This window comes from Carcharhinus amblyrhynchos, chromosome 8 (assembly GCF_965287045.1).
Source record: "Carcharhinus amblyrhynchos chromosome 8, sCarAmb.v2.hapA, whole genome shotgun sequence".
Taxonomy (NCBI): Eukaryota; Metazoa; Chordata; class Chondrichthyes; order Carcharhiniformes; family Carcharhinidae; genus Carcharhinus; species Carcharhinus amblyrhynchos.
In genome coordinates, this window is record NC_137331.1 from 68,140,220 (window position 1) to 68,160,269 (window position 20,050).

The window sequence follows — 20,050 nt, forward strand, 5'->3', positions numbered from 1 at the left end:
TTGTGGCACTTCACTTGTCAGAACTTTCCAACCCAAAAAATAATCATTTATCCCTGCTCCCTACCAATCCTTTATCCGTGCTAATATTATCCCTACACAGTTATTATTTGTGTAATAACCTTTGATGTGGCACCATATCAAGTGCCTTGAAAATCAAAATCGTCATTACTGCAGGTTCCTTATCCATTTTACCTGTTACTTCCCCAAAGAACTCTAATTGATTTAATTAAACATGATTTTCCCCTCTCAAAACCATATTCACCCTGCCTGATAATATGATGATTTTTCTAAGTATACTGCTATAACCTCCTTGATAGTGGATTCTAGCAATTTCTCTATGACAGATGTAAGGTGAACTGACCTATAGCTTCCTGCTTTTTGTCTCTCTCCTTTCTTAAATGAAGTTATTACGCTGCTTATTTTTGAATCCACTGGGCTCCTTCCAGAATCTGAGGAATTTTGTAACTAGTGCCTCTGGGATTCTAGGATTCTCCAGCATCAACAGCCTGGGGATTACCATTCGTCCAATTAAGTTTCTGGTCAGCAATATTACTACTATGGCTACGAGAACAGATTAGATCTGGGAATTCTGCAGTGAGTAACTCACCTCCTGACTCCCCAAAACCTTTCCATATCGATGTGGCACAAGTCAGATCGAAAACTCTCCACTTTCCCGGTCGAGTGCAGCTCCAACAATTCTCAAGAAGCTTAACACTATCTAAGATACAAAAACTCAGTTGATCAGCTCCCCATCGATGACCTAAAGTATTCATCTCCTCCTCCACTGGCACCATGGCAAATATACTGTATCAACTCAAGTTTCCTTCAATAACATCTTCCAAACCAGTAACCTCTATCACTTAACAGGACAAGGGCAGCACATGCATTTAAATACCAGCACCTGCAAGTTCCCTTTCAAGGCACATTTCATCCTGACTTGGAACTATATCGCCATTCCTTCACTGTCAAACAGACCTGTGGATGTACTTATACCACATGGACTGCCAGCAGTTAAAGAAGGCAGCTCACCATGTGGTAAAGGGTAATTAAGATGGGCAATAAATTCTGGCTTTTCCAGGAACTCAATGAAAATAATAAATAGAAAAAATCCATCAGTCGTACCTGGAGTGTCTTTGGGGAAAGCAGCCATTTCATTTCAGTCCAGTGTTTTCTAACAATTAAACTTAAGTTGTTTGAAGCTTTTCATGGTAGGAGCATTAACATTGAATAAGTCAATTTTATGGTTACACCATGAAAAATTTACTCTGAAAATGGTAGTTACTCCTTAGAAAAACTGGCTTTAATATTTCAGACACCATATTCTGCCGATCATCTCCAAGATTGAGTGGAAACAGGTGAAAGAGTGGAGGATAGACATATGGGTGGGATCATGCTGCTGTTGTTGATAGGCTATTGTTCGTAATATGTTGGTACATATTAACAGATCTTGCTGCTGGTTGGTCAGTTGTGCGGATTGTATGGTAATGATTTTTTCAATTAAGAATAGCCACATGTCACATGAGGCCACTGTCTAGAGAATGATATGGTGTTGGAAAATCTCTGTGGCGCCTCTGATATGTCTTGTATGCTTATGTGTGATGGACTAGATGAGACTAGAGTATGACCATTGGATGAGGTGGTTAACAAGTTGAGTGAATGAGACAAGTTAGTTGTCATCAAACATTGAAGCAGCTTTGATGTTCTTTGTGATTGTACAGGCTGTTGCTTTTTTTGCCATGTTTGGACAAGTCTGCAATCGTATGTTATACTGTAAATCCCTGGTTTATTATGAGATGGTTTCTTGTCCTTGTAGATATAAAAGATTGAAATGACCTATTTTGAATTTACTCAGGTCAGCGGACGTAGAAGTCAAACACAAGACCTCTGAGACTTGGTGTTGAACATGATTTCTTTTATAATTTCATGGCATTTAATTTTTAATTTTATGGCGCAAGAAAAGTTGTAGTTAATAATTAGCTATTAGACTTTGTAATTGTAACTTGTTCAGTATTATACTTTTATTTGTATGCTGCAATGCAAAAGTGTTAATGTAAGGATGATGGTTGTAAGAACAATCTAGCTTTTGTGAACACCTCAAATTGAAGTAACTGCACATTTACATCACTGAAACAAATTCCTTTAAAGTAATCATGAAAAGAGAAAATGCTGTCAACATTGAACAAGTCTGGCAGCTGTGTGGAGAAAGAAACGGAGTTAACATTTCAGTTATGCAATCTTTCATCAAAGGTTCTGGTGGGTCATCGACCTGTCTGATAGTTAATGTTTCAGGTAGTCTTTCTCTCCATACACGTTGCCAGACCTCCTCAGTGCTAACAGTATTTTCTGTTCTAAAAATTTCAAGCATCTACCATATTTAGCTATTCTTGATTGCAGCGTCAGATCAATCTGACTCTAAAACATTGACATGAACTCAGTTTTATAGCATTTTGTCTTTGTGTTCGCTATTGCCAAGATTAGTTCATACCGTCAGTAGACTCTCTGAGCACTTTATAGGGTTGAGTTTTAAAATGAATGTTTGAATAAAGTTCACCCAGGCTGCATCATTGCATGTGCCTACCTACTGCGCCTCAATAACATTATCTGTAGTTACAGGGTTAGCTTGCATGTGAAATTTTAAGCTCATACAAAAATACAAATAAGGAGCAGGGATAGGCCACATGTGCATAAATGATGCATTTACTGTACTTTAATGTTTGATGCATTATTCACATTGTGATCGGTTTACTGAATACACTCAAAGTGCGTAACTGGATTTCATTGCTACTATACACTTCAGTAGGTCTTCCAAATAAGTAATTTGTTGGGTTAGTCAAGATGCCGCTGTGATACTTCACAAAAATTGTATAAAATGCTTTTCTAAGCTGATAAATCCCCAGGATTTGGGGAATGTAGAGGCATAATGGAAAATGAAGAGTGGGTGTAGTACAGTATCTTAAAGGCTTACGTAAAATATAACCCAGAATGTAACAATAAACATCCTTGTCAAAAAGTGGAGATTTCAGCTACCAGTACAGAAACTTGAGAAGTAATCCAGAGTTAATCACTACCTGGTCGATATAGTTTGAAGCTCTATCTACATGTCTGTTGTAGGAGCATTTTATTCCGATCATTAATACTGATTTGTCACCACTTTATGGGAATATCTCTGATGAAGGTAACAAAATGCACTTCAATGTAAACATGTTTTTCTTATAAAAGTAAGTTGCCAAGTTTTACTCATTTCAGCCAAAAAGGATGTTCTGAACCTTAAGTGGTAAGAGGTGTGTTTGCAGGAATGGTAGGATCAATAGACTAGAATATATGACTGTCCATGATTTTCATTTAAAATGTTTGAAAAGGCCACTCAGTTAGTGAATTATTAATTTACTAAAATCTTTCTTTTAGTAATTTGCTAGTACAGCTGAAAAAAGAGAGAGGCTGAAGTACTCATCAGGACACTTCACAAGAATACCAGAAAAGACAAAACAATTTGTGCTGTATGAGAGAAGTATGTAAATTGGTTGGCAAGTGGACTCTGGGTAGAGGTATTGCCGTGGAGAATGCAACAGTTGATGGTGATTGACGTAACTGCCAAGCATTGTTTGAAATTTGAACCAGACAACTTGATTCTGAATGGTCAAGGCACTGCAATGGGGAATGAATCAGCAAATGGCTGTCACATATAATAAGTCGCATTTAATAGTTTCCTTGCATGTCTCAATGGGCTTTCATTCTACGTTCAAATTCAAAATGAAGGAGTCAAATGAACTCCCCTTCCTTGATGTACTAATTGAGAAATCAGCCAAGGAGGAGTTCACCATGGTATATCATTAGCCTACCTTCACTGGTTAATATGTATGTTGACATTCTTACAATTCCACCACTATAAGGTTTTTCTTATTGGCAGCCTTGTAAATAGGGCCCCAGCCATTTGCTCACCATGCCAGCTGGATGCTGATGAGTCTAATCTGTACCACTTCAGCAAACACCTTCTGGAATCCACATGCACAGCATCAACCCTCACCATTATTTCATCAAATAACTAATTTAATCAAGTTAATCAAACACAATCTGCCTTTTAACAAATCTAAGCTGACTTTCATTTTTTAACCCATGCTTTCCAAGGTATCTAAGAATTTTGTGCCAAATTATTGCCTGAGTTTCAAAACAGCTAATGTTAGGCTAACTGGCTGTTAGTTGCTCGGTTTATCCTTCTCTCCTTGTTATGAAAACACAAGGGTCTAGCATCCTCCAATCTTTAGGCATCACTTTTATATTTGAGGAGAATTTGAAAATTGCAGCCAAGCCTCTGCAATTTCCACCCTTAATCAGCATCTCTGACATAGGATACATCTCATCTAATCAGGCTGACTTAATTTGAGGACTGCTAACCTTTTCAAGTATGTTTTATTCTCTCCACTGTCATTACTGCTACTTTAACAGCATCCTCTTTCATGAAGACAGTGCAAAGTTTGACCTCAGCCATGCCGTCTGCATCTACAAGAATATCTTCCTTTCAAACAATAATCAGCCCCACTATTCCTTTGAAAATCTGTTTTATTGTTTGTATTTATAACAGATTTTTGTGTTCCCTTTCATGCTCGTATGTTACAATTATGAATTTTTAAAGATTATTATGTTTTGGGTTTTGCCTTTAGTTGAAGGTGAAATGAACTGGACATGACCTGTTCTGATATCTGCTTCATTGAAAGCCTGGGAGATTTAATTGTTAGAGATTAAAGGAGAGCTAAATTGTTCTACTGGGAAGAATGCACAAGCTGTTTCCAATTGCAGACAACGGAAACAGCTTGTATGCCAACAGTGGGTAAACAGAGTCTCCAAAGTGCCAGGAAAGTGTTGAGAATGTGGATTTGTAAACAGTTGTGTCTTAAACGTCCATTTACTTCTAAATTAAGAGACAATTAGGTCCCTAGGATTGCTAATCAGCTTCTCTGCCTAGATACTGTGTGATTCACATTAATTTGCAGATCATCTTTGAGAGGGGATAGTATTTAAAATATCCCTGGAAACTTGCCCACAAGGTTAGTATGAAAGGGCCAAGGAGAGGGGGATGAGCAATAGGTAGCATGACACTATGGTTCAACATGCAGGAATATGGTTGGGAGTTCACATTCTGATTGAAAAGACCAATTTTATGAGCTTAAAAGGAGGTTGAAAGATTTGCCTTGCTTGCACTAAAGGAAAATTCTACAGGGAGGGAAATAAGAAAGTGAAATAATAGGTCTAAGAATAAAAGCTCCCAGGCTGAGGAATGAAAAGGACAAAAGAAAACTGCAGGATCTTTAACTCATAGAACACTACAGCACAAACAGGCTCTTCGGCCCACAAGTTGCACCGATCATATCCCTACCTACCAGGCCTATCTATAACCCTCAATCCCATTAAATCCCATATACTCATCCAGAAGTCTCTTAAGACCTCATCAAGTTCGCCTCCACCACCACCAACGGCAGCCGAATCCACCCACTCACCACCCGCTGAGTGAAAAACTTACCCCTGACATCTCCTCTGTACCTGCTTCCCAGCACCTTAAACCTGTGTCCCCTCGTAGCGACCATTTCAGCCCTGGGAAATAGCTGCTGAGAATCCACCCGATCTAAACCTCTCAACATCTTATAAACCTCTATCAGGTCACCTGTCATCCTTCGTCTCTCCAGGGAGAAGAGACCTAGCTCCCTCAACCTATCCACATAACACAAGCCACCCAATCACAACATCCTTGTAAATCTCCTCTGCACCCTTTCAATACTTTCCACATCCTTCTTGTAGTGAGGCGACCAGAACTGAGCACAGTACTCCAAGTAGGGTCTGACAAGGGTCTTATAAAGCCGCAGCATTACCTCCCGACTCCTAAACTCATTCCCTCGATTAATGAAGGCTAGTACACCATACGCCTTCTTGACCACATCCTCCACCTGTGAGGCCGATTTAAGAGTCCTATGGACCCGGACTCCAAGGTCCTTCTGATCCTTTACACTGCTAAGAGTCCTACCCTTGATATTGTATTCCTTCATCCCATTGGACCTGCTAAAATGGACCACTACACAGTTATCCGTGTTCATCTTGGACAGTTTTCCAGAAAATTGAATGTCTACTTGAAGGACAGTTTGAAAGATATCTGAAGTATCTCTTTGGTTGTACTAAAAGAAAAAAAGAATGTTTTGTGTTTTCAAGTACTAATTGCCTACAAAGATGGTGTTGAAACGTTGGTTCCAGTAAAAGTCTTAAAATGTGAAATCTTCTGTCACCCTTTTAACTATTAACTGCAACTTCAAATTTCTTTAAACCATAGAGCCATAGAATTCCTACAGGGTAGAAAGAGACTATTTGGTCCTTTTGAGTCTGTGCTGAACATCCAAGAGCATCCCATCCAGAGCACCCCGCCACCCTATCCCTATAACCCCACACATTTACCATGGCTTATCAACTAACCTAGAACTCTTTGGACACTAAGGGGCAATTTAGCATCGCCAATCCACCTAACCTGCACATCTTTGGACTGTGGCAGGAAAACCAGAGCCGCCACCACCACCACACACACACACACCACCACCACCGCCACCCCCCCCCCCCCAAAGGAAACACACACTTACTACGGGAGAATGTGAAAACTTTGTGCAAACTTTACACAGTCACCCAAGGCCAGAATTGAATCCAGGTCCTTGGCATTGAGAGGTAGTACTGCTAGCTGCCTTGGAGCTCTATCTTCAGTTATCAGTCTGTATGGGAAACAAGCTGCTAATCTATTCTCATATTCTGTTTGTCCCTTTGTTCCATTGTTGTAGGTCTTCTCCTCTATATTCAGCTTGGCTCTCTATAATGTACCAAATACTTGTCATTAATTTCTTTGTCTGTACCTTATTTTAACCTCCAACCTTTAATCATCCCTCGAGCTGCATCTGTGGATGTACTTCCTTTTCCTTTTAATGGTAATGTGTCTATTCTGTACCTGAACCATATCCTCGGTGAAGGCCTCCCTTTATCCAGTTACTGTTTTGCCCATCTCCTCTTGATTTTCAAATCGCTTTGTCCCTTTGCAAAGCACTGAAGTTACATGTTTTATAGTTAAGCAATTTTATGCTTGATTATTCCTGATCCTTTTTCTTAATTTCAATAGATTTAGAACAGTTAAGATCTCTTCTTCCAAAAGTTCACTGAAACTCATTTCTTACTACTTCCTTCTCAGAACTAAGACTCAGCACTACTTCCTTCCTTGTTGAATTGGAAACATAGTAATCAAAAACTTGTACGCATTTCAGGAATTTTTCCCATTCTTCACCCTTTATGCTGTCACTATTCCTGTCTATATTCAGATAATTGAGTCTCCATTGTCACTCCTGAGTTCTTCCATCTTTACATAATTTCCCTGCAAATGCTTTCCTCTACCACCTTCCCGTTATTTGGTGACCTATGATACAGGCCAAATAGTATTATTCTTTCATTCTAACCAAATAGATTCTGTTTTTGATCCCTTAACTGTTAGAATGTTATACCTATACACAATAAGGGTAGAATATGAAGGTGTTCTTTTTTCAATTTACCTGATAACGTTTCCATGATCTTGTTATAACGTTGTAACTATGTGCGCTGAGACTAGAATATAAAGGTTTTACTTTTTTGATAATGTTTCCATGATCCACTTTTGTCAATGAGCTGTACGTCTTAATTTTGCACAAATGTGGTTTTTTTGCTACGCCGAAGAGACAATATTGCATATTGATTGGTTGACCCAAGTCGGATGCGGTGGGCTTGAGGAAGAGTTCTTGGAATGTTGTAGGGATAGTTTCCTTGAACAGTGTGTGACGGAACCAACGAGGGAGCGAGCTATCTTAGATCTGGTGTTGTGTAATGAGGCAGGAAGAATTAGGGATCTTGTTGTGAGGGATCCCCTTGGGACAAGCGATCATTGTATGGTTGAGCTTTTGATGCAGATGGAGGATGAGAAAGTGGGGCCCCGAACCTGTGTCCTCTGAACAGAGGGGAATACGATAGGATGAGAGGGGAATTGGCGAATGTAGATTGGAGGCGCAGATTGGTCGGTAGGACGACTGAGGAACAGTGGAGGATCTTTAAGGAGATCTTTTTTGGTGCTCAGCAGAAATATATTCCAATGGTAAAGAGGGAATGTAGGAGAAGGGATAATCAGCCGTGGTTATCGAAGGAAATAAAGAAGAGTATTAAATTAAAAGCTGATGCGTTTAGAGTGGCTAAAAGTAGTGGGCCAGTAGAAGATTGGGAGAGGTTTAAAAATCAACAAAGAATGACTAAGAAGTTGATAAAGGAAGGATAGACTATGAAGCTAAACTAGCACTAAATTTAAAAAAGGACAGTAAGAGTTTTTACAAATATATAAAGAGGAGGAGGCTGGCTAGAGTGAATGTTGGACCCTTAGAGGATGAAAGGGGGGATTTAGTGGTGGGAGATGAGGAAATGGCGGAGGCCTTAAATAAGTTTTTTGCCTCGGTCTTCACGAAGGAGGACGCGAATAGTTTGCCGGATATTAAAGATAGAAGGATGGTACGAGTTGTGGTCCTGAATGTGATTACTGTCACTAGAGAGGTAGTGCTTGATCGACTAGCGGGACTGATGGTGGACAAGTCCCCAGAACCGGATGGAATGCATCCCAGGGTTCTGAAGGAAATGGCAGAGGTGGTAGTAGATGCCTTAGTGATTATTTACCAAACTTCGCTGGATTCCAGGGAAGTGCCAGAAGATTGGAAAACAGCTAATGTTACGCCGCTGTTTAAAAGAAGTAGCAGGCAAAAGGCAGGGAATTATAGGCCGGTTAGTTTAATGTCTGTAGTTGGAAAAATGCTTGAATCCATCATCAAAGAAGAAATAGCGAGGCTCCTGGAAAGGAATGGTTTGATAGAGTAGACGCAGCACGGATTCGTTAAGGGGAAGTCGTGTTTGACAAATTTATTGGATTTCTATGAGGATGTGACTAATGCGGTAGACAGAGGGGAACCGGTGGATGTGGTGTTTCTCTTTTTTTCAAAAGGCATTTGATAAGGTGCCGCTCAGATTAGGGGGCATGGAGTTGGGGGTAAAGTGTTAGCATGGTTAGAGGATTGGTTATCTAATAGGAGGCAGAGAGTTGGTATCAATGGATGCTATTCTGATTGGCGGTTGGTGACTAGTGGAGTGCCGCAGGGATCGGTGCTGGGGCCTCAGCTATTTACCATTTATATAGATGATCTGGAGGAGGGGGCTGAGTGTAGGGTGACGAAATTTGCTGATGACACAAAGATGAGTGGAAAAGCAAATTGTGCGGAGGGTGTGGAGAGTCTGCAGAGGGATCTGGATAGGCTGAGCGAGTGGGCGAGGACCTGGCAGATGGAGTACAGTGTTAGCAAGTGTGAGGTTATCCAATTTGGCAGAAATAATAGTAGGAGGGATTACTATTTAAAGGGCGAAAAGCTGCAGCATGCTATGGTGCAGAGGGACCTGGGGGTCCTTGTGCATGAGTCGCAAAAACCCAGTCTGCAGGTGCAGCAGGTGATCAAGAAGGCAAATGGGATGCTGGCCTTTGTAGTGAGGGGGATAGAATATAAAAGCAGGGAGGTCTTGCTGCAACTGTACAGGGCACTGGTGAGGCCGCAGCTAGAGTACTGTGTGCAGTTTTGGTCGCCGCACTTGCGCAAGGATATTTTGGCCTTGGAGGGAGAGCAGAGGAGGTTCACTAGGCTGATACCGGAGCTGAGGAGGTTAGACTGTGAAGAGAGACTAACTAGACTGGGTCTGTACTCGGAGTGTAGAAGGATGAGGGGGGATCTCTTAGAGACGTAAAAGATAATGAAAGGGATGGATAGGGTAGAGGTAGAGAGATTCTTCCCGCTCAGAAAGGACAGCAGGACTAGAGGGCACAGCCTCAAGATAAGGAGGGGGGGCAGTTTAGAACAAAGAACAACCCAGCATGGGAAACGGGCCCTTCGGCCCAACGAGCCCACGCTGCCGCATCACCCTACACCTATTCTACCCTGCGTGTCTACGAATGGGACCCCTACCTTAGCCAGATTCAGGGGAGAATAGTGTCAATTTGGTAAACCAATCAGCCTAAGAGCACATCTTTGGGGTGTGGGAGGAAACCGGAGCGCCCGGAGGAAACCCACGCAACCACAGGGAGAATGCACAAACTCCCACAGACACAGGCCCAAATCCATGTATCTGCACGGCTAGCAGTGCTAGTCACCGAGCTGTTGCGGCGCCCGTCTACCGGTCCAGGATCAAGCGCACACACACCGACACGAAGTACTAGGTCACTCCTGGAACCTCCAAGAGCAGCCCACGCACAACCCACCGTGTGCATGCCCCTCGTTTGACAACGAGGTGGACCTCCACCTGCGGAATAAAAAGACAAAAACGTTAACTTACAAGTCTGCATTTCCGGTGTCTCCCGAGGCTCTGACCTTATTTAATAGCCCCTACTATAACCCTCCATCCTCGTTTCGCTCATGTGTCTGTCTAATTGAAACTTAAATGAGTCCAATGTTCCTGCCTCCACCACCCTACTCGGTAGCGTGTTCCATACCCCCACGACTCTCTCACATCCAAATTATACCTCTCCCCCCTCACCCTTAAATCATGACCTCTCGTATTTGTACCCAGTCTAGGGAGCAGTCTCTCACTATTGACTCTATCTATTCCCTTCAGTATCTTATATACCTCTATCATGTCCCCCCCTCAATCTCTGTCTTTCCAAGGAGAAAAGTCCCAGTTTCTCCAACCTTTCTTCGTAACCCAGCCCCTCCATGCCAGGCAACATCCTGGTAAACCTCCTCTGAACCCTCTCCAGAGACTCCACGTCCTTCCGGTAGTAAGGTGACTAGAACTGGACGCAATACTCCAAATGCGGTCTAACCAACATTCTGTACAACTGAAGCATTAGATGGCAGCTTTTATACTCTATACCTCTTCCTATAAAGGCTAGCATTCCATAAGCCTTCCTAACAACCTTCTCCATTTGTGTCGCAACCTTCATGGACTTGTGAACCTGCACTCCCAGGTCCCTTTGTATTTCTATACTCCTAATCGGTCTGCCTTTTATCACATAGCTCCTCTCTGCATTATTCCTTCCAAAATGCATCACCTCTCATTTGTCAGGATTAAATTCCATCTGCTACCTATCTGCCCAATGCACCAACCTATCTATATCCTGTTGTATCACCTGACATTCCACTTCAGTACCCACCAACCCTGCCATCTTGGTGTCATCCGCAAACTTGCTGATCACACTACCTACGCTCTCTTCCAAGTCGTTTATGTATACTACAAAGAGGAGATGTCCCAGTACTGAGCCCTGCAGCACACCACTGGTCACTGGCCTCCAGCCCGAAAAGGTCCCCTCCACAACTACCCTCTGTCTCCTATTGCCCAGCCAGTTCTCAATCCACCTAGCCACCTGACCTCGTATCCCATGCGCCTTAACCTTTTCTACCAGCCTACCATGAGGGACTTTGTCAAACGCCTTACTGAAATCCATATAGATGACATCAACGGCACTCCCATCGTCAACCGTTTTTGTCACCTCCTCAAAGAATTCTACCAGATTCGTAAGGCAAGACCTCCCTCTAACAAAGCCATGTTGCATATCCCTAATCAGATCACAATGCTCCAAATGTTCATACATCCTACCCCTAAGTATCTTTTCCATTAATTTCCCTACCACCGATGTCAAACTCACCGGTCTATAATTTCCAGGGTTATCCCTACTACCTTTTTTAAACAGCCGTACCACATTTGCTACCCTCTAGTCTTCTGGGACCTCACCTGTGTCCAAAGAAGAGACAAAGATTTGCGCCACAGGCCCAGCAATTTCATCTTTCACCTCCCTAAGCAGCCTGGGATAAATACCATCTGGCCCCGGAGCTTTATCCGTCCTTACGCTATCTAAAAGCCCTAGCACTTCCTCCCTCGTAATAGATATTTCCTGCAACTGATCCACAGCTCCCTCCAAGAGACCGCACGCTTCCGAACCCCTCTCCTTCGTGAATACCGACGCAAAGTATTCATTCAGGAGCTCCCCCATTCCCTCCGACTCAATACATAACTCCCCACTTTTGTCCCTTAGAATGGAGTTGAGGAGGAACTTCACTCAAAGGGTGGTGAATCTCTGGAATTCTTTGCCCGTTGAAGTGGTGGAGGCTACCTCACTAAATATATTTAAGACACGGGTAGATAGGTTTTTGACAGACAAGGGAATTAAGGGTTATGGGGGGAAAGTGGAACTGAGCCACTTCAGATCAGCCATGATCGTGTTGAATGGCGGGGCAAGCTCGAAGGGCTAGATGGCCTACTCCTCCTATTTCTTATGTTCTTACAATACCTAAAATTATGACCTCAGCTTTGTTGTTAACTTGTGTGAAATAGCTTTTGTGTTAATTTTTTATGTTGGACTTCTTCATGCAAAACAATATCCTTACTAATAGTGTGAGGCAAAAGAGCCTGACTAAATAGCGTACTATGTGCATATATTGTTAGAGAACTCTGAACCCTGGGTGACTATTCATTCTGGAGTAACAGAAACCAATCATGTATGAACATCAAACTTTTATCCAAGAATAAAGAAAGCCATCCCCATGAATGGTAATCTAACAAGAGAAGTATGACTGAAGGCAACACCTAATGTCATTTTATTTTTTTAAATTTACATCTTAAGTATCAGTTGAACTTGTCTTTTTAGGTATAGTAGCTTCTGGGAATGAGCAGCCCGTTTTAATACTTTTCGAAGATGAAAAATTGGTTGAACTGGTAGGGTGGGATATTCCTGCTGCACTTGCTCCAAAAGTGGAAAACCCCGCCTGAGGTCAACAGACCTTTTTGGGATGCGCACCACCACCACTGCTCCCCCCCCTGCCCCCCCCAACCCATGATTCCCATGGCACATGGAATGGGAAAATTTGCCCCCATAGTTTCTGCTGACTGATCACTGATGTTGAAAATGGCAAAATTACGAATAGACTTCTCACCCTCCAAATTTAAGAGGTATGATTTTCTGAAGATATTTTTCAAGGAACAAATGCTTCACTCACTGACTTTGAGTTAATGATTAATCATTGGATTTTTTTAACTTCAGTTCCAGGTTCTTCGAGGAGGCCTTGGGTGCTTGGAAAAGTAATGGAAAAAGAATATTGTCAAGCTAAAAAGGTAAGTCTTTCACCTTTTACCTCAAAGATTTGATCTGCCACTGGAAATCAATGACTAGCCAAGTGCAAATTCAAACAGCTCTCAATTTTGCCATTAAGTATTTTGGGGTAGTTATTCAGAATTTTGCTGCTTAGTTCAATATGTCAAGCCAGTCATTTAGGCTTTAAAAACAAAATGCTGGAAATGCTCCACCAGTCAGGCAGCATCTATGGAGAGAAACAATTACTATTTCAAGTTATTGATTTTTCAACAACTTTAAGGAAAGTTAAAAAAGTAATAGGTTTTCAGCAAATAAAAGTAAGGAAGAAGAACAAAAGTGAACATGTGGTGGACTTGAGTGTCTGAGTCGAGTGATGAATTACTTGACTTAGCTTGGCAGAATGAAGGAGATCCATTCAAAGAATAGTACAGCACAGGAACAGGTCCTTCGACTGTCCAAGCCTGCACCGATCATGTCGTGATCTAGACCAACCACTTATATCCCTTAATTCCCTGTCTGTTCATGTGTCTGTCCACATAAGTCTTAATGTATCTGCCTCAACTACGTCACTTAGCAATACATTCCAGGCCCCGCCACTCTTTGTGTAATAAGAAAACTTGACCTGCATGTCATCACTGAACCTTTTTCCCCTGACCTTGAACTTGTGCCCCCTTGTAATTGTCACTTCTAATCTGGGGAAAAAGTTTCCAACTGTTCACCCTATCTATACCCCTCAATTTTATAACTTGCTATCAAGTTGTGGCTCAGCCTCTAGCTTTCCAGAGAGAACAGTCCCAGTTTATTCCATCTCTCCTCATAGCTAATACATCCATACCAAGCAACATCCTGGCAAACCTTCTTGATACTCTCTCCAAAGCCTCCATATCCTTCTAGTAGTGTGGTGACCAGAACTGGACACTATTTTTATATAACTAACATAATTTGCCAACTTTTATACTCAGCGCCCTGTCCAATGAAGGCTAGCATGCCATATGCTTTCTTCATCACCCTTTCCATCTGTGCTGCCACTTTTAAGGATCTGTGGACCTGTACTTCCAGATGTGTGTCTGTGTTCCTGATGGTTCTGCCATTTGTTTTATAGTTCCCACCTGAATTGGATCTACCAAAAGGCACCACCTTGCATTTGTCCGGATTAAATTCCATCTGTCATTTCTCTGCCTAATTTTCCAGCCTATCTAATCCTGCTGTATTCTCTGACAATCGTTATCGCTATCCATCACTCCACCAAACTTAGTATGATCCACAAACTTGCTAATCAGGTCAGCTATGTTTTCTTCCAAGTCATTTTTATTACAAACAGCAGAGGCCCCAGCACGGATTCCTGCGGAACACCATTAGTTACTCACCTCTAGTCAGAAAAAACTCCCTTCCACCGCTACTCTGTCTTCTACAGCCAGTTCTGAATCCACCTGGCTAGTTCACTCCTGATCCTGTGAGATTTACTCTTTTGCACCAGCCTGCCATGAGGGACCTTGTCAAATGCTTTACTAAAGTCCATATAGACAATATCACAGCTCTTCCCACGTCAATTATTTTTGTCACCACCTCAAAAAAACTCAAATTAGTGAGACATGATTTCCCTTGTACAAAACCATGCTGTCTGTCACTAACAAGACCATTCAGTTGCAAATGTATATAGCTCCTATCCCTAAGAATTTTCTCCCAACAATTTCACTATCACTGACATCAAGCATACTGGCCTATAATTACCTGGGTTATCCTTGCTACCCTTCTTAAATAGCAGGAAAACATTGGCTATCCTCCAAACCTCTGGGACCTCACCAGTGGCCAACAAGGAAACCAAGATTTCTGTTAAAGGCCCAGCAGTTTCATCTCTTCTCTCCCTTAGTAATCTGGGATAGATGCCATCTGGCCCTAGGCATTTGTTTACCTTAATGTTTTTTAATTCACCTTACACTTCTTTCGTAATGATGACTTGTTCTAAAGGTTTTACACACTGCTCTGAGACACCATCAATCGATGTGTCCCTCTCCTTTGTAAATACCAATGTAAAGTATTAATTAAGGATCTTGCACATTTCCTTTGATTCTATACATAATTTCCTTTCTTTGTCCTTGATTGTACCAACTCTTTTGCTAGCTACCCTCCTTGTTCCTAATATGTGTAAAAAACCTTGGGATTCTCCTTAATCCTGTCTGCCAAGGTCATTTTGTGACCCCTCTTTGCCCTCCTATAACTCTGAGCTCTTTTCTACTTTCCTGGTATTCTTCAAATAGTTCATCTGTTTTTAGTTGCCTCGACCTCATGTGTGCATCCTTTTTCTTTTTGACTAGGCTGTCAATTGCCCTGGTCATCCACGATTCCTGAATCCTGCCTATCTTGCCCATCCTTTTCATAGGCATATGCCTGTCCTGCACTCTGATCAACTGCTCCTTAAAAGACTCCCACATGCCAAATATGGATTTACCCTCAAACAGCCTTTCCCATACAACAGCCTCCAAATCCTGCCTAATCTGGTTGTAGTTAGCCTTCCCCCAATTTAGCACCTTAACCCTAGGATCAACACTCATCCTTTTCCATCAGTAGCCAAAAGCTTATAGAATTGTGGTCACTGTTCACCTCATTTTTCCCACTGCAACTTTGATGACCTGGCTGGGCTCACTCCCTTGTTCTAGGTCCATTTTAGCCCCTCTCTAGTTGAACTATCCATATTTTTTTCCAAAAACCCTTCCTGGACACACTTAACAAATTCCACACTATCTGGATCCCTAATCCTAAGGGATTTCCAGTCAATATGAGTAAAGTTAATGTCTCCAACCACAAATGACTCTCTCTGCATTGGCTGGCTAACCTCTTTTGCAGGGTGTCTGCACCAGCCAACACTGCAACTGCATCCCAGGCCAGATTGTTCTCCTTGTTGGAACTCTTGCAGGCAAAGCTGAGGTCCAGTGCATCATGACAAGCCGTGACTGCGTCCACTAGGCATTCCAGTGAGATGTCACTGAATTTGTGCACTGTGCTTTCTGCCTGCCTTCTGTGAAGCGGTCCTAAGTTGCAGTGTGTGAATGCTGAGCAGGGTCCCATTTAAGTATTGTGCCCAGAGTTGAGAAGTGCTGAGGTCATGGCATTGCACGTGTATCAGAGGCTGTCTACTAGTGATATCAGCGATGCTTCTTACGCCAGTCCGATGCCACGTTGCCGCATCATATTAGTGATATGGCATGGTCTCTATGGATGTTCAAAGCGCAAAATGGTGCAAAAAAATCATCATTTTGACCGGCATGTTGAATGTCTATTTTTATGCCCACTGCTGGACTTTACATGACTCAGGGAAAATCCTACCCATTGCCTTTGGCTATTAGTCGCAGCTGTCATTAGTTTTTAGCTATCGTGTCAAGAGTTTGCAGTGGTATGCTTTAAGGCACCTACAAAGAGTGTTGAATTGAAGCTCTTTTCTAAATTGTAAGAATTCCTTGGTTTACAAAGTAAAGAATAAACTACAACAATCAATTCTTTGCTCTTCTTGACTTTCCCTGTTAGTGAGGATGGCTGACTGAACCTCTCAGGAGATATAGATGTTAGCTAATCTCATAGCAAGCATTAGCCGTAAGGACTTGTATTCATGAAGTATGTTGATGGCATGCTATGCTCCTGTAGTTTTTGTAGCACACTCAAAAGTAAGTCAAGCATAAATAGAGCCAGTTACAAAAGTAATTGTTTTGTTTTTCCCTCTGGGTGTCTCTTTGCAGAATAAAATGATTAAAGTTCTTTGTAGTGTACTAGCTCATTGCATTCACTTTAGTTCAGAAGTGCATCCACGTTATTGAGGAATAGATTCAAGAGTGAGAAGAACCCAGTTATCTTGGAAAGATAATGCTTGCATTGAGATTTGTGATGAGTACCTAATGAGTACTTTAATTAGGAAATTCCTGTTTCAAGTATCAGCTTAGCTATGACATTTGTGCTGTCAATATTTGTGTGCTGAGAGCGTACTTTTATAGGAAAAATGTGAATAATTTCCAAATACCTCAACGCCATGTATTAAGAATTACCCTTTACTGCCATGCCAGAAGGTTGGCAGGGGGGGGCGGAGGTTGAAGGGAAATGCCAGAGATTCGCTGGGGACCCCTCACACTTACACCCACACCAGAAGTTCATAATAAGGCTTGCAAACAGTTGCCTGGAAGAACGAACTTCCTCTGGACAATTGCCCTGCACAGGGTACCATTTGAAAATTTGTGATTTTAAATTGCAAACATCAGATGGTTTTGACTGTGTTAAATGAATAGTTACCCTATTTTCCCCAAGCTCCAGATCCTTGTCTTATTCATATACCTTGTCAAAGATCTTCAAACCTGGCAACACCTTTAAACTTACCTAGTCTACAGCAGCTGGTGCCATCAAAAGGAGCATGGCTTACTTACCTTGGACCCTACAGCCCCATCACTAGTCCACGGGGGTGCCCTGCACTGCTCAGACTTCAAACCAAAAGGTCGGGTGGAATGGGATCACCTGGATTTCAAACTTGCAAGCTGAGTGCCGATCTGACTCCATTGCCACTCCATTGAAAGTTACATCATCATATTGAGAAGTATCAAGTAACTGTGTAATTTCACTGTTACAGAAGATTAATATAGTATCTAACTAACCTGCATAGTGGGTGTGAGGTAGTGTTTGAAAAGTCTTCATCTGTGACTTTAGAAGAAATGGCTGATGCAAAAGAACGAAGTACCAAATGTTTTATGACAAACATACATAATATAGCTCAATAGTGAAAAATTATGCTGTCTTGCACATTTCTATTCAATTTAGAAATAAGGTAATATGGAACATTTTGTTTTTAATGATGTGCTAATATTTTGAGTGATTTAAAAACTCACTCATGGTGGTGTGACTACTTGCATCTTATAAGCAGAACACATTTTAATGGATGAACTGATTGAACTTTTTTAGTCACAGTCCGTGAAAGCTCTGGAATATATTAAAATTAGTCACATTTATTAGCTGGGAACTTATTTGGATTTTATATCCCTGCACTGGAAATTATTTGTGATAAGGTGCAAATATATGGATTCAATTAAGTTTGTATATTGGTCATACTGAAATATTGTTTGATTTATTTCAGGCTCAGAACAGATTTAAAGTTCCTCTGGGAACAAAATTCTACAGAGTGAAAGCAGTGCCCTGGAACAAGAAAGTATAACAGCGATATGAAACATTAATATGTTATTAGCTCACCTTACCTTTCTGTCACAATTCCTTTATGGTCTGTTGTGCTACATCTGTTATGCAGCTTCTAAAGATACTCGGAGAAGAAGGTGGCACAATTGTAATTTACATCAGTAGAAACTTGCCGGAGCGATGCTTCATTTTTTTGATACGCCCCATTCAACATGTATTGAATTCAGCACTGCCCCAGATCATAAAATGCATCTAGTCCATCCAACAAACTGCTTGTATTCTTACCCAGAAGACCTAGAAATGTGGACCAAATACATTATTTTCAAAGAGCATGCCCTCTACATTGTGGCATAATAGCTATGTAATTTGCCTGTTCAAAACAAAATCACTGATTATTCAGATGCCTAAACATTTGTCATTACCAGCATTTGTGAAGGAATTTATCACTATCAGAGTAGTTTGAGAAAACCATCTTTACCATATGTATTTAATCATCTAAATATTTATAGGAGTGTTCCTAGCATGCAAATGGCCCATATAAACCAATCTTAAGTTTGTTTCCATGGATTTTCATTCTAGCTGTTAATCTACGTACATACTGCAATTACTTAGAAATATATAGAGATCTAGCCCTGTATGGTGAAGAACTGTGCGATGAATATGACTGGAATTTGAATCAGTTGCTAGAATTGCATTTCTGAAAAAATGCACCATCAATCGTTAATTGTGTATACACATTGGAAGGGAAGAATTTGTGTTGTTTACAAATAATACAGTACTAAAGCTTCCCAGAAACCTAAAGCTGGAATAAATGTAATATATTGTTTCATCTTGGTGACCAGTGTTCCATTCAGTTTTAAAACCAATTTCTCATTGTATATTAACCATCATAAAATCTTCAAGTTAAAATATTAATGTATTGCAAAACAAATTCAGAATTTTGAAACAATAAACATTTAAATCTGTAGTGTGTGCATCATGACAAATGTTTAATCACTGTTCTGGATTACTGAGAGAAAAGAATATTAAAATTCAGTGTAAATTTACATTTTGTTATTGGATAAAGTTGTTAACTTTTCATCATGTTAAAGCTATTACTGTCTACTGCATTGCAATATTGCCTATATTTTAAATTGCTTAATTTGCTGTAAAGTGTTTCCAAGCATCCTGAGGTTGTGAAAGGAAGTGTATAATTGCAAGTTTGTTCTTATTTGTATATAACTGGGATCAATTATGAATGAGGTGTGACAAAAACATATTATTACTGTTTGCATACTATGATAGATAAATACAGTATCCTGAGTGATGGATGTTTTAGCAATGAACTATTTATGTTCTCTCAACTGTGTCAAATAAGCAGTTGGATAGTAGCTTGGTACTAATTGAGCAGTAGAGCAAAAAAAAAGTTTTAATCTTTAAAGCAATGTGTAATCCTATTGCAAAGTGCTGGTTCCAAGGCAACTAACAATTAGCAAAACATCAAAAACCAGAACCAGAATTGAGAATTGTTCTTCAAATCTTCTTTAATAGGAATTGACCATAATCCCTAATCTTTAGCTCAGACTATGGATTTTTCATTCCTTTCTTTAGATAGCCACAAAGTTTTCCAATGCCTGATTTACACCAACTGTTATAAGTGGTTTTGGATCTACTGAAATTACCTGTGGGTCAATTTGCTCATATTGAGACTTCATGCCATCCTTTCTGAATTGGCTATGGAGTGTTTTTTTTTCCCCACAT

The 20,050-nt window shown here is 41.0% G+C and overlaps 1 protein-coding gene across 2 annotated transcripts in view; it reads left to right on the forward strand.

The window, feature by feature from the left end:
• Positions 1-19,356, forward strand: part of rb1cc1 (RB1-inducible coiled-coil 1) — a 166,746-nt gene extending 147,390 nt beyond the window's left edge. For both annotated transcript variants that reach the window (XM_080194232.1, XM_080194233.1), the window contains 2 exons: positions 13,097-13,167; positions 18,255-19,356. In XM_080194232.1, the coding sequence (XP_080050358.1) occupies positions 13,097-13,167; positions 18,255-18,332 (149 nt within the window). In that variant the 3' untranslated portion in view covers positions 18,333-19,356. The remainder of the gene's footprint in view (positions 1-13,096; positions 13,168-18,254) is intronic.
• The last annotated feature ends 694 nt before the right edge of the window (positions 19,357-20,050 follow it).